The sequence below is a fragment of the Anguilla rostrata genome, chromosome 3, assembly GCF_018555375.3.
Source record: "Anguilla rostrata isolate EN2019 chromosome 3, ASM1855537v3, whole genome shotgun sequence".
Lineage (NCBI taxonomy): Eukaryota > Metazoa > Chordata > Actinopteri > Anguilliformes > Anguillidae > Anguilla > Anguilla rostrata.
Genome location: NC_057935.1, coordinates 4,568,839 through 4,584,282, shown reverse-complemented (window position 1 = coordinate 4,584,282; position 15,444 = coordinate 4,568,839). Strand labels below are relative to the sequence as shown.

The 15,444-nt window shown below is 47.1% G+C and overlaps 1 protein-coding gene across 1 annotated transcript in view; it reads left to right on the top strand.

Annotated features, from left to right (window-relative positions):
* fgf11a (fibroblast growth factor 11a) overlaps positions 1–7,778 on the top strand; it is a 59,288-nt gene extending 51,510 nt beyond the window's left edge. The window contains exons 4-5 of the mRNA XM_064325601.1: positions 6,708–6,906; positions 7,607–7,778. Coding sequence (XP_064181671.1) covers positions 6,708–6,906; positions 7,607–7,743 — 336 coding nt within the window. The 3' untranslated portion in view covers positions 7,744–7,778. The remainder of the gene's footprint in view (positions 1–6,707; positions 6,907–7,606) is intronic.
* The last annotated feature ends 7,666 nt before the right edge of the window (positions 7,779–15,444 follow it).

Below are 15,444 nucleotides of genomic sequence, written 5' to 3'. Positions count from 1 at the left end.
AGTGTGTTTCCTGTTAACGCTCAAAAATCCATTTGTCCTTGAGTCTTGTAAGTTCAGTCAATTTTCCCCTTAAACCCAGGATTATACTTTGGTTGGACAGTAAGCAGATTTGTGTGGTGTGCTTACTCAGACTGACCAGCTAATCTCAAGGCCCAGTGTACTTATGGCTGTATGACTACTGAATTTTGAAATAAGGCCAAAAATGAATGATTCTTTTTTCATTGTGTGCAAGCAGATATTAAAATCCTGGACAAAATCTCCATTCAGTCCAACAATGCTCGCCATTTTCCTGACTAAATTGCATCTAGTGCTCTGATTACCTGCAGACTAGATAGTATCTAACACTGCATCAAGCCTTGTCTTGAGAAGCCCCAGAGTTTCTGCCTCTACTACGTGACCTGGCAGGCTATTCCACACATTGAGTACTCTCTGCGTGAAGACATTCTTCCTAATGTCAGTGCGAAATTTACCTTTTGCTAATTTCCATTTACTGTATTTTTCTCTCGTTCTACTGAGTCGTCATCCTTCGTTCCCCACTGGTCTTTCCATCGAACTCTTTCCTTCGATTTTCTCCTCCGCTTTTTATTCCAATATTGTCTTTCTCTCTCGCTCTCTTCTCCCTGTCACTCATATTCACTCGTTTGATCTATTATCACGTCTCTCTCTCTCTCTCTTGTCTTTCCTTACCCCTTTCTCCCTCTCCTCCCTGTATCTTTTGCTCTTTCTCTCTGTTGCTCCGTTTCTCTCGCCGTCTCTCTATATCTCTGTCTCCGACCCTCCCTCTCTCTCTCTCTCTCTCCTGCCTCCCCCATCTCTCTCTTTCTGTCTTTCTCCCCTGCTTTCCATCCATCTCTCTCAGCCAGTGATGGATGTAGGGACTCAACATCTGTCACTCCTGTCACTAAAATTGGGAACATCGCTTGCCACGGTTTGACCCACCTTCAATAGAGAGAGAATTCGTCATGTCACTTTTGTCAAAACAAGTGCCAGTAAAGCTGAGCGCATAATAAGCCCCGCCCCCTGTCCCAGCGTCCGAACCACAAAGTCTCCGAACAGCCAAGAGTCTCAGAAACGGTTTGAACGCATCCCTCTTTCCGCTGCAGTTGCACCTCTCCGTCACATCCCTCCTTCCCCTCCTCCCTCATGTAAGTCCCTGTTACCTTTGCGTAACACGCTGGCTTCCCTAAATGCTTTTTTACCGGCGCTAGAAAATAACGTGAACGGGACGGCCCAGAAATTCCGTTACCTCAGTACAGAACTTAACCGATCCAAGCTCGCTTTCCAATGCGCGTCTGTAGCAGAGACTGTAGTCACTGTAAACATTGCCGTTATTCATGAAAGCGTATCCAGGGCAACTTGGAGAGCTCTCACTTGCCAACGACAACGACTCCAGGCTGGGTCTGTGCCATTTCTGGCCCGGCAGTGCTGACTTAATTTTGTTACTAAGTGCTACTAACATTTTCGCAATATCAGCTGAACCGAATTTAACGTGGCTATATCATCTAGCAAGTTTGCCACTAGTTGAGATGATAAAAAGCTAGCTACAGAGCCTGGTTCATAGATAAGAAAGCTACATACGAGGCTGCTAAGCTAACAAACGTACCAGTAATTTGTACGCAAAACAATGTGCCGAAGTACACAATCATGTGATGGCCTTGTATTCAATAAGGGGTCGATACGTGACACCTGAACCAGAAACAGATCTACACCGATTTTGCAGGACCACTGTTTTTGCAATTACACCACATTATTCAGGGCAGGAAGGGTTAAAGAATCTTCCGGCGTGGATTTTATTTATTTATTTATTTTTTGCTGCAGTGCTTCGAGTGCTGTTCCCAGGCGACACACAGTTGTGTGTGCTGGATTTTGTTCCATCCACTTCTAATGAATTAGGCATGGATGAGCTGTTGACTCAGTACCGATCCCCGCTTTACTTCCAGACAGTTATCTGCTTAGCGTCCTCAAAGAGAATAATGTTCTGCTTAAGGTGTGTTTGCACTAACAGGGCCCTGCGATTAAAGGTGTTTATTCGGCGGATGATTATTCATTTTCTGTAGCAATAGTCTGACAATATTCTCTCAATTAAGCGTAACTGGCTGCGGAATTGTAGGTCAGGAAGTACGGTTAATGGAAGTGAATTGCCAGGAAGTGGACGGTTGGGCACTAATTGCCCATTGTTGTTGTTTTTAAAGGGAAAAAGTGACAAGAAATAAGTTGTTTCTTTATTAACACACCATGCAGTGAATCGAGCACACGGCACATTTCCTTTGCAAAGGACTAGCAGCACATTTTCCTGCCTAGTGCTTACCGGTCACTATCCAGTTTATAGGTAAACGGTGAACACTAGGTACCCTGTCCTCGTCATTATGTTATGTTATACTATGTTACGTTATGTCAGTTGATGTCACCCAAATCAATAGGTTACCTAGTACAGTGGTAACCAACTGTGTTCCTGGAGATATGCCGCCCTATAGGTTTTCATTTCAGCTCTAATTTGGCACACCTGACTCAACGTGATCTCCAGCTGTTGAATGAGGTGTAGCTTTATTGGGGTTTGAGTGAAAACCTACAGGATGGTAGGTCTCCAGGAACAGGGTTGGTCACCACAGAACTAGCAGCTCAACTAGATGAGAACTCTACTGGAAGAGAGACCAGCAGACTCATCGCACAGCCTGAGTCCACAGCATGCACGCAGATCTGCAGCGGGACCACGACCCGGCTGAGCCAGTGTGAAGGTGCGACACCTGCTGTCCAAAGATGGAACTGCACAGTCGAAGCGGAAAAGCTTGAAGTGGTTGTCGAATAAGATGGAAATGCATAATACACTTAAGTGGGCCAACAATAAATGCGTAGGCTGCCTGTGATTTCAGCACCTGATTGATTTTTGCAGCTAGGAACAGCCATGTTTTTTTTTTTTTGTTTTGTTTTTTTTTTCTGGTTGGAGGGTTTAATTACTATTGACTGATGATTAGTCACGAAAACACGGCCATTATATAAAATAACTGCTCTCGCCATCATAATTTTCTAATAAGCAGAAAACCTCAGGCTGTGAGCCTTAATCAATTGGGGCATTCGGCTTTTTTATTTTAATTTATTTCAGCGCCATATTAAACTTGGGAAAAATATGATTTATTGTACTCTTCTCCCAGAATAAGACGTACACTGCTCAGACTGCTGCTTCACGCGCAGGTTTATTTCTCCGCGTCTGCCACCCTGGCCTTCTCCTCGGGCCTGCTGTGCAGAAAAGGGTCCAACCTTTCGGAGGACGCAGAAGATGTCCTGTTGCAGAGCGTTACCGTGTGTCTGGTGTAGTGTACGCCTCTCCTCGCGGTCTAAACGTGTCCTAAACGTGTCCTAAACGCGCCAGTCTTTATTGTCTTCTCCCCCTTGATTTCATAAATGCTTCCCCTAAGGCCTCATAACTGCAGGTCTTGTAGCTTCCTTGTAGTCTGACGCTGTCAGTCCAGGACGAGATGGGCGGGAGGGGGGTGGGGGTGGGGGGGGGAGTTGGGAGGAAGCCATGGTGGGGGGGGGGGGGGGGGCTTGGGGAACGCCGTGCTGCATGTTAAAAAGGCTTTTTTTTCTCGGCCTTGGGGTTGCGTCCCTGAAGGTTGCGAATGGCTTCCGCTCTGCTTTCATTTGAATTGATTTCTCCGTGGCGGCTTGGCGGTTTCGCTAAGGGGCCTAGAGAGAGCGAGGGAGAGAGAGAGAGATGATGAAGGATGCTTATTTGACTTTTTTCTCTACCCGCCCCCTCCCCCCACCTCCCGTTGGATAAAGCGCTGGGTGTCTATGCCCGGTCTCTGGGGAGCTTTCTCTTTAAACACCACCCTCAGGTGTTAATTACTCAAAGGGAAGCTGACAGCGGTTCAGACGTCAAATCGTAGATCTTTTTTTTTTTTCTTTTCTTTTTTCTTTTTTCTTTTTTTAATCGCACGCTAATTGAAACGCGTGGAGAAAACCCCGGAAGGAGGGAGCGCGGTCCCCGGAGCGTCGGAGATTCCCGTTCCCGGCTGTCCCGACCCCTCCGATAACGCACCCCAGCGTCCCACCGCGCCTCTTCTTTAATTGAACATATCAATTAGTTAATTACCTAAATCACCGCCCATCCCTGCACACCGAACCCTGGGAGGGTTTCGCTTTTAGCTTACGGTGTCATACAGAGGCAGTATAAGGAGGCTGTGCTCTACACTGTCCATAGATTTAAACATCAAACCCATGCCAAACCATAACAAAATGCAGTATAATGATTAATGAATGGCATTTAACCCTCTGAAGTGCAAGGTCAGAAATATGCGATTGGAGTGTTCTTAACTGAACATTCTAATGCTGATGTCACAATCACCGCTGGCAACTGTAAGCAAGACTGAGTTGTAGAACACTGCGTTAGTGAAATTCCAGAAGAGGCCTTGGGACTGTTGCAATAGCTGGGAGTTAGAACAGCCAAACATAATTACTAGGCAAGGTATTAAGAATTTGCCACGTAAGGCACCAAGGACAACAGAGTCGTAGATAGGCGACACACCGGTCTGATTAAGAATTTATAAGTTTATACAGCCGTAATGACAACAGCAGCAGGAATAATGAACGGAACGAGTCCACGCCAAATTGCAGAAGGCCGATTTTGACCGTAGGCAGAGGAAAAGACGAGGGGGAAAAAAAACAGCTAACTAATCCTCGCTGAGGAATTACTTCTCTAAATATCTCATCCTGACAAAAAGTAAAAATCGTCGAAAGGGCAAGAGCAAGGTCTGCTGTCCCACACTGCTCCCAGCTGATTGCCCCGAGCGAGGCGGTAAATTTCACAAAGGTCAAAGTAAACCAGGATAATATTGTTTGTTCTGCTGCCTCTCCTGTTGCAGACGCTGAATGCTGATTCAAAAAGTGCGCTCCTTGTACCGGGATTGGTGCAGGTTTTATGCCCCCGGAAACCATCCCCCCCCCAGGATGCACCATTCTGCAATTATAGCTGGGCAAAAAATAAAGCAAAAAAATTTGATACACCTGCTCCATCACCTGTGCATCTCCCTTGTCCCCCCCCCCAGCCCCCCCCCCCCCCCCCACCCCCTCCCTCTCCCAAGCGTTGTGTCACGCAGGTGTACTGACCTTTCATTCCGCACTGAAATCAGTAACCATGACGAAACACGGTGTCCCCTGGCAACGGCCCACCTCTCTGGCCTACAGATGAGGAGGAGTGCGGTCGCGCTGTCATTACAGATGAACGCGTAAACACCAGGGACTAAAGTAAATGCCCAGTCAGCGTTTTTTTTTCTTTTCTTTTCTTTTTTCATTCATTCCTTTCCTTAATTTTTTTTCCCCCGACCTCTGCCACTTACGTCCAATCAATCCTGGGAATCGGTTGGTTCCCTGACAAGGTAACGGATCGAGGCAGAAGAGGGACAGAGACGCTCCCCGTTACCTGTGGCTCTGAATGTGCACTGGGTGGGGGAGAGGGTGGAGTCGGGGGGTGGGAAGGAACAGCAGGATCTGCGATTTGGTGAAAATTAGTAAAAATGTAATTTAAAAAAGAACCAGGGGGGGTTGTGCAGGTTTCCCGAGCTGCCTTCTCCCCAGTCGGATAAAAAATGTGAATTGAATTTTCATGTTTCAGCAGTGTAAACGCGTCTGTTGTGCTGTCACAATGAAATGTGGGGCCTATTTCCAACGGTTCCCGACTCGATCTCCGGAATTGAAAAATAAATGTGGAACTAAAGCTATAAATAAAAAAGTAGTTTTGCACAGCCTTGTCCGTCAGTGTGCGTGTGCGTGTGTGTGTGTATGTATGTGTGCATGCGTGTGTGCGTGCGCATGTGTGTGTGTGTGTGCATATGTCAGTGTGTCCGTGTCTGTATGCGTGCGTGTGTGTGTGTGTGCTAGTACAGTATGTGTGTGTGTGTGTGTGTCTGTGTGCGTGCGTGTGTGTGTGTGTGTGTGTGTGTGTGTGTGTCTGTGTGCATGTGTGTGTGCTAGTACAGTATGTGTGTGTGTGTGTGTGTGTCTGTGTCTGTATGCATGCGTGTGTGTGTCTGTGTGCATGTGTGTGTGCTAGTACAGTATGTGTGTGTGTGTGTGTGTGTGTCTGTGTCTGTATGCATGCGTGTGTGTGTGTGTGTGTGTGTGCTAGTACAGTATGTGTGTGTGTGTGTGTAATGCATGTGTATACGAGGTCTGCCCATCAGAATGAAACATTGGGCGGGACTGCGGCGAGTTTGCCAGGAATACCGATCTCTCCTCCTGCGCTGATGTAATTCACTTCAGTCTCAGCAACATGGCGGACGGAGGGAGCCACACGCCGCGCTAGGCTGCAGAAGATCAATTTGCACGGTCCCTAAGCACCCATCCCTGCAGCTGAAGCCCTGCACCTACACTGCAGAAAATGTCTGTCTTAGCAAGTGTTTTAGTCTTTTAATGAGACTTAAAATCTTTCTCTCTCTCTCTCTCTCTCTCTCTCAAGTAGACAATGCTAGCTTGTTTTAAATGACATTTTGCTTGTCAAGTGAAATTGTCTTACCCCACTGGCAAATTTTGAGATGAGTCACACTGTCTCACCTCATTGGCAAGATTTTTTTGTCTTATTTAGCAAAAAAAAAAAACAATAGGAATAAGATTTTATGTCTAAATATAGGACTAAAGTACTTGTTCAGATTTGATTTTGTTTTTTTTTACAGTGTGAAGAGCGTTTTTGTCTGTTTGTACCTGTGTTGCAGGAACACTTCACTCCGGAGTGCAAGTTCAAGGAGAGTGTGTTTGAGAACTACTACGTGACGTACTCCTCGATCCTGTACCGGCAGAGCCAGTCCGGGCGGGCCTGGTACATCGGGATCAACCGCGACGGGCAGGTCATGAAGGGCAACAGGGTCAAAAAGACCAAAGGGGCGGCACACTTCCTGCCCAAATTCATCGAGGGTGAGCCCGCTCCTTTCACCTGTCCCTCACCTTATTTTCACCTGTATGTAAATCCCTGTACCTCTCTACTCCCACCGCCTGTCTCTCACCTATACCTCTCTACTCCCACCGCCTGTCACTCACCTTTACCTCTCTACTCCCACCGCCTGTCTCTCACCTATACCTCTCTACTCCCACCGCCTGTCTCTCACCTTTACCTCTCTACTCCCACCGCCTGTCTCTCACCTATACCTCTCTACTCCCACCGCCTGTCTCTCACCTATACCTCTCTACTCCCACCGCCTGTCTCTCACCTATACCTCTCTACTCCCACCGCCTGTCTCTCACCTATACCTCTCTACTCCCACCGCCTGTCTCTCACCTATACCTCTCTACTCCCACCGCCTGTCTCTCACCTATACCTCTCTACTCCCACCGCCTGTCTCTCACCTTTACCTCTCTACTCCCACCGCCTGTCTCTCACCTTTACCTCTCTACTCCCACCGCCTGTCTCTCACCTATACCTCTCTACTCCCACCGCCTGTCTCTCACCTATACCTCTCTACTCCCACCACCTGTCTCTCACTTTTACCTCCTGCTACTACCGTCTGTCTCTCACCTTATTTTCACCTATGCGTACCTCCCTGCTCCCTTCAAATGTTCATACATACCCCACCTGGGGATCAGTAAAGTCGTGTTTCTGTCTGTGCTTTTCCCTCAGTGGCCATGTACAAGGAGCCCTCGCTGCACAACATCGCCGGGCAGAGCCCGCCCAGGAAAACCGCCAAGGCCTCCGACTCGCCCGCGCCGCAGAACGTCAAGAAAGACCGGAAAGAAAAAAAACCGGATGCTTCCTAGCCCACCTGGTTCATGGGGGGGGTGGGGGTGGGGGTGGTTGGGGGTTTGGGGGGGGGTGTTCGGAATTATTACAGGGAGGGGTTTTGTGTATATGGAGTGGAGCTCCGAAAACTAATAATGACAAATGTCGAAACTGAGAACTCACTTTCCCATCATGCACTGGGGTTGAACTACAGCCTTCAGAACCCTGCACTACAAGGAAAGGTGCCCTCCTCCCGACTAATCCACCCTACTGAGACTGGGATGGCCTAGCAATAAAAACCCAAATGATTGGGGGGAGGGCGAGGGGAAGGGGGGGGCGGGTATAGGGATGTCTGGGTGCACTAATTACAGCAAAGCAGGTCATTGGTCGGAGGAGCGACCTTTGACCTTTCAACCCCAACCAGCAATTAGCAGGCAGCTCACACCTACCAAAAGTACTGCGCTCTGCTTTCCCGACCTCCAGCGTAACAGAATCTGCATTGAACCTGTCGACCTCTACATCTTCTAAACCTACTGTTGTCTGAGGCAGTCTGGTCTAGCCCCCCAGAGCCCGCATTGACCTGAAAATGTCATCAAGGCTAAGAGTAGCCTGGTCTAATCATGCCTTTTTGTTTCCCGAACAAGACCCAGAAAAGCATGTTTCCCAAGCCATGACGATGCACCACCGATGCAAGTAACCTAGTTACCAAACCAGGTTTTGTTTTTCATGACGACACCAGGAAAACACAACTGTTAGCTTGTTCAATCTGTGCCCATTTCATCAGGTAAATGCTGATTTGCCTCTTTTTTGGTGACCTCAAATGTACAAAAAAAGGCAAATAATCCGCAAACTACACAATGATCCTTAATTTTTCCATAACTACCTGTTTTAAAAGTGTTTATTCCCAGTGGTTTACATCAGCAGAAATGATACCGTTAGTGATGATGGTGAAAGCAAGCAAAAAGGTTATTGTTAGGGTTCAACGGAACCAGGATCCTGAATGATTCTATGCTATGATCACCGTTCCTCATCACCATGGAGATGTTTTTTGGTTTGCGTGCAGTTCTCCCCGCTTTGTAAAGGACAGCGAGTCGCGGCACTAAGCGATGCGTACCGTGCCAGTCTACCAATCGGAGCTTAGCGCTGACGATAGAAATCTCATCCTGTCCAACCAGTCCCAACCATGGTCACATTGACAGCTGAAGCAGCGATTTAATCAGGAAAAATCGTGCTGTTACGATGAAGCTACAGATGTGTCTGCTACAGACCGTGACAGCACATATTCACGATTACTGGTGCAATCTAATCCTTTACCCACTCTGTGGGACACAAAAGTGCAATGGTTATAGTGGCGCGTTGACTGCTGACACAATGGCAAAATACCAAAGTGATAACAACGATAATGATGAATCTGGTCACTTTTCTTCTTCCTCAAAAAAACGAATGCAATATTTAACTGCGGGTCTTTTTAAAAGGAGCGTGTATCGATCGGTGATAACTTCCTAAAACGAAAGCCATTTCCTGTTGCTGCACAGGGATATCCCAAACATTTATTTTTGCGGAGATTACCTACTCCATTCACTACTGACTAATTTGTACTGTTCTTTTTTTTTGAGGGGTGGGGGAGGGGCCTGGGAGCGGGGGTTAAAAAGAGTGATGGGATACCGAGCCTTCTGACGGAACTAAGCTACGTCCCCCCCCCCCATGCTCATTTAGCCTAATCCAAATGCGTACCACATCAAACACCCCTCTCCGGCTTTGGTGGGTAATCCCGTACTCACATTCGATATCCCCACGGTTCGTAAAAAAAAAAAAAAAAAAAAAAGATGCTAACAGCTTCAGATGTTGGGAACCCTGCGACCACATCTCAGGCATGTCCCCGTTCTCGCTCTAGGGGGCGCTGTATCCCAAAGTCTCTGACTCTGTTCTACGTCCCCCCCACGAGACTCCCACAGTCCAGCTCGTAACTGGCCTCGCCGGCCTGCTTTAATTCCCATTCCTCATTTTGAGTTTTTTCCGATCGCTTCTGAAGAGAGCCGGGGAACCTGCCAGGACAGGAAAGGCACTCCAGGGCCGTGATTGGACGTCGTTGCCCGAGAGGTTTAAATTAGAACGAGAACGAGCCTTTGGGGACAGTGCCTCTCTTTGATTAAACACTTACTCGCTTTACTTTGACTAAAGACTTCAATTAAGCAATTAAGTTTAGATTAAAAACATCCTCGGTTCGGTGCCCTTGGGACCCATCCACCCCCACCACCCCTCAACCTACCCCCCATCCCCGTTCCCCGGCCCCCAGACTGCCCAATCCAATGTTAAAGTAGAACATTTGATTCTGGGATCCCAGTCTTTGCCTGAGTTAATTCAAAGCCATGTTCAATTAGTGGGGGTTTCCGAGAAATTAGTTCTGCTCTAATAAAATGCTTCACAACTGGTACACTTGGTTTACATTTGGCAGGGAAAAGAGAGTAGAGCTATTTTCAAGCCAAAAAAAAAAAGATCAAGGTGAATTGTGGAGTTCAGCCATGATTGCTTTATTTGTTTATGGATTTATCTTCAAATGCTGGGGCTTGTTTATTGGAATGTGTACTTTCCTGATTATGCAATATACATTGATCCAGACGTTGGAAATGATGTGTGTGTTTGTGTTAGATTCTGTGTGTGTGTGTGTGTGTGTGTGTGTGTGTTAGTGCGTGAAACTGTTGAAGTTTCCAAAGAAAAATCAGCTCTCATTGTATCACATCTGCTTGTATTAAATCCTATACTTGTATTTTAACAGATTGAAGATGTAATTACAGATGCATGTATTAATTTGTCTCCCACCAGCTCTATTTGAATATAGCTGGAGAACACAAAAAAAGTTGGGCTGTGTAAAAATGGCACTGGAAATATTGCCAGGCAGCAAACTTGTTCTGGTTTTATGTTTATGTTTATGTTTAATCCTTTGAAGAGTAGGCTTTCTGGATTTTTCTTTTTTCAACATTCTAAGTCAGTGCTCCAGAATGCCCATTGCTTTCAATCACCGGTAGTGATTGTGACATCAGCATTAGAATGCTCAGTTAAGAACACTCTAATCACAGAGTTACACTTTGAAGGGTTAATCAACAATCACTACACAATCAAACTACATTTTTCAATCTTTGAATAAGGTAACCAAGAGACATATCAAAGGGCTAGTGCAAATATTATTTATTTTTATATACAGTGGATCAATACATATTCAGTATGCAAATTGCATGTGTACTGTGTGTATATGATATGATTGTCAATTTTATTTTTTTCATCCTCTGAAATTCTTCTGGCTGTTAAATTTAAATGCATCTAATAGTATGTGTGTGAGCTTGATTGTGATTTAGCATGTGTTTGTTTGTTTGAGTGTGCGAATGAGTGCATGTTTTTGTGTGTGAAAATCTGCTTGTTTGTATTGCTGTGTGTAAGTCTGTGTCAGTGTGCATGAGTGTGTACTTGTGTATGCTTGTATGTTTGTTCGTGTGATTGTGCGTGTGCATGTGTTTATGCTTGTATGTGTATGTGCGTGTGTGAGTGAGTGTGTGTGTATGTGTGTGTGTGTGTTTTTGAGCGTTTGTGTGTGTGAGTGTGTATGTGTGAGTGTGTGCATGTGTGTGTGCGTGTGTGTATGCTTGTTTGTATGTGCGCGTGTGTGAGAGTCTGTGAGTGTGTGTGTATGAGTGTGTATGTGTGTATGCTTGTATGTGTGAGTGTGTGAGTGAGTGAGTGTGTGTGTGTATGCGTGTGTATGCGTGTGTGTGAGTGCGTGTGTGCATGTGTGTATGTGTGAGTGAGTGTGTGTGTGTGTGTGTGTGTGAGTGTGTGTGTGTGAGTGTGTGCATGTGTGAGTGTGCGTGTATGTGTGAGTGTGTGAGTGAGTGTGTGTGTGTGAGTGCGGATGTGTGAGTGAGTGTGTGTGTGTGTGTATGTGTGAGTGAGTGAGTGTGTGTGTGTATGCGTGTGTGAGTGTGTGTGTGTGTGTGTGAGTGAGTGTGCGTGTATGTGTGAGTGTGTGAGTGAGTGTGTGTGTGTGAGTGCGGATGTGTGAGTGAGTGTGTGTGTGTGTGTGTGTGTGTGAGTGAGTGAGTGAGTGAGTGAGTGTGTGTGTGTGTGTGTGTGTGTGTGTGTGTGTGTGTGAGTGTGTGTGACTCCACCTGCTGCAGAAACAGAAGTCCTTGTTGGTGCCTCTCGGCTGCTGACTCAGGCGCAGGGAGCCCGTGGAGAGGTGTGTTTACAGGGGGACCTCGTCCAGGTGCTCTGCTGTGCCGTTAATTACCCACACCGCTGAGTCATCGCCCCCCCCCCCAACCCACGCCGAAATCTCCGTTTTTCAATCGCTCTGAAACTCCACCATCTCCTCCAGCTGTACTGTCCCTCCCCCCCCAACCCCACCTGACCACTGCTCTCGCCACCCACTCCCACCCCCCCCGGCACGCTCCACCCCCAACACACACAACCCCGTGTGACCTAGATGCTAAAGGCCTTAGCATGCTCGCTGTTTAGATTTAAGTTTCTGCGTTCCGTTTTGATGGCTCGACAGTGACCCTGACAGGAATGAGCTCTTCCTCGAGAGCGTTAGCGAAATCATAAATTATTTATGTAGTAATAAAATCTGTCTTGATTCGCGCTGTGACGCTACACCAACCGCCCCCACCCTCCACCCATCTCCTCTCCCCCCCTCGAAAAAATGACAATTCACTGACCCGTAGCGTGTTCGTGATTCATTATTTTACGATGACTCCCGGATTCATCCTTGACCTGCCATGACGCTGGGCTCGCTGTCACATGCCCATTTTCAAATTGGTTGCCATGGCGCTATTGTTTTCAACTGAACAGAGGTCCGCGGGACTGCGCTGAGAGAAGGAGCTACCGTTGCGACCGAAGCTTCAAGCTAGCGCCTTTCTCGCGCTGAGCTGCGCGATGTAGCCTCCGCTAATAATAATAATAATAATAATAATAATAATAATAAACTGAGTGGAAAGCCCGGGGAAAGCGCTCGAGTAGCACGAGCCCCGTTTGCTATTCCGATGCTGTTCGCAGGCTTATCCGCTAATCGCTCTGATCCGTGTTTACACAGCAATCAAATATGTTTCGGAATGTTTGTTTTTTTTGTCTCTCCCCCTTAATATTTTAAATGAAAGGATAATACGGTGCCCGGCTGAATGTGTGTGCAGATTGTTTTTTTTTTTCTTTTCTGAAAAAATATGTCAAATGGAGCAAATGGGACCGACCTCCTGGAGGATGTGTGGCCTAGCCCTGAAAGAGAGAGCCATGAGTCTCAATTTAGGAGGCCGAGCTGTAGACTGAGTGGCTTTTTTGTAGATTGAGAGGCTTTCTGTCTTCTTCAGATTCAATGAGGGTCATTACCCTGGAAGGCCTTGCCCTGTCCTTGACGTCAAACCCATCCCATCCGGTGGCCTCCCCGCTGTAGAATCCGATTGGCTCCCCAGCTTCACGTTGAGGGAAAGTGAAAGCACGATTGGTTGCGCTGTGTTGTTGCCAGGGTGGAGTGTTTTTTTTTTATCACGGAGGGTCGGCTGTCGGTTCCATGGTCCAGTCTTGCACCTCTCCATCGGAGCACTGCTCAGGGTTTTAGGACGGGGTGGTTGAAGGTCCACGCGCGTGAGAGAAAGAGTGTGGGGGTGAAAAGGGTTACGGCAAATCAACGCGACTTCCATTTGCAGAGGCCGCCTGTTTATATGCTGAGGCATTACTGCACGTCTCCTGACGGGAAGTGTTGTTCTGTTATTGTTTCTCTCTTTTTTTTAATGCAACACAGCGATGAGGGTTAAGGGCTTTTCTGATGATGCTTGGAGCGGGAGAACGTGAGCATGGGTGGGTGGTTTCGGGGGGGGGGTCCTTGGGGACTCTCGGAGAGAAAGAGAGGAGGTGGGTGTCCCTCCCTGTACAGCAGCGGTCTGCAGATGTCCCCCCCCCCCCCCATGTGTGCTCTTTGCTGCTCTCATGTCACGCTCCATTTCCTGGACTGTCTTCCGAAATGGTTTCCTTGCCCCGGGAGAGGAGCTGCTCTCACTCGCTCTGCATTCTCCACCCGCCCGCGTGCATGTACAGGCGTGTGTGTGTGTGTGTGTGCAAGCCCTGATTGTGTGTGTGTGTGTGCAAGCCCATGAGTGTGTGTGTGTGTGTGTGCAAGCCCTTGAATGTGTGTGTGTGTGTGTGTCTGTGTGCAATCCCTGAATGTGTGTGTGTGGATGGATGTCTGTTTCTGTCTGTTTGTATGTGTGTATGTGTACAAGTGCGTGTATATGCATGTGCGTCTGTATTTGTTTGTATGTGCGTGTGTGTGTGTGCACAAGTGCATGTTGGGAAATAACAAAGCCAAGCCAGAGACCAATAACCCAGGGCAGAGAGCAATAATCTCATGACGGTGCAGAGAGATTTATTACAGGTGTGTCGTGATTCATAACTACATACTGAAACTGTGCTTCTGTTTGCTTCATTACATGTACATAATTTTTAAAGTCTGTTTGAAGTGTACTGAGGGAAACACCCTTTTATGTGCTGCTTTGAGGTGGAGGCTCACCCCAGTGTTCCCGCACGCTTGGACGATGAACGCCTGACCCTACCTATACCGAATATACGGAGCGCGAGAAAGTGGTTCTGCAAACCACACACGTGTGGAGAGATGTACTCTTGGGGTTAGCCTCCATTTTTACAGGGGGTAGAGCTGCTATAAAAAGCGTAGAGATGAGAACGTTGTTGTTGTTCCCACTGGTCCTTGGTCAGAGCTGTCCGTCCACACGCTGCAGGTGTGTGAATCTACGGACAAAAGCTCAGGCCCGGGTGGTATTCTGTGGTGTGTCGAAAATAGACCATGTCTGTTGTCAAGTAGAAAAGTCATGTTTGCTACCTGTTGCGGTAATATCTTCGAGATCGATGGAGAGGGTTGTCGTTAGCTACAAAAAAAGATTTGTAGTGATGTTATGGCTGTGTAAATTTGCGAGATGTTTTACTGTAAATGACAGTGGCCTTGTATTCTGGTTCCTTCACGTTTGGTTGGAGTTCATGTGCTTTTCTGTCCATCCGTGAGATTTTTTTAGTTTTTTTTTTTAAAGCTGCTTCATTTGTTTGGTGTACTGATACAAGGTCAAAATTGTTGAAAGTCAAACTTCGTTGCGTGAGCCAGGCTTTCAAAATCAAAGGAAATGTAAAGATCGATAGTGTGTGACATCCCACAAACCTACCCCACCCTTGCCCCCCTCCCCCCCTTCCCCCCTTCCCCCAGCTCACCCACCCACACAACCGAAATCCTTGCCAGTTCTTTAAGTCCCTCTGTTGGCTTCCAGAATCCCAAAGCCAGAAACTGTCAATCAGTTCTTAACCCAACCGCCTCCCCGAGGTCAAGGACAGCGCCCCACTCTGGCCCAGAGTGGAACTGCTTGGAACTCCTACAGCAGTGACTCTTCTGATTCTCCCACCCACCCACCCACACGCAACACACACACATGCACACACACATATAACCACGTGTGTGATATGCTCTGTGGAGGTCTGTCCATATAAGGGCCTTCCTGATATTTTGTACTGCATGGGTGATCCAGGTTACTATGATGAAGTCTTCCAAAAAAAAAAACAAAAAAAAAAAACAAACATAAAATAAAATTATTATAATAACAATATTATAAGTGCAATATTCTTACAGTGCACGCTACGATGATTTACGATGCTATTTATAAAAATGGGACCGACTCCATGGAAATACGGCAGGAACT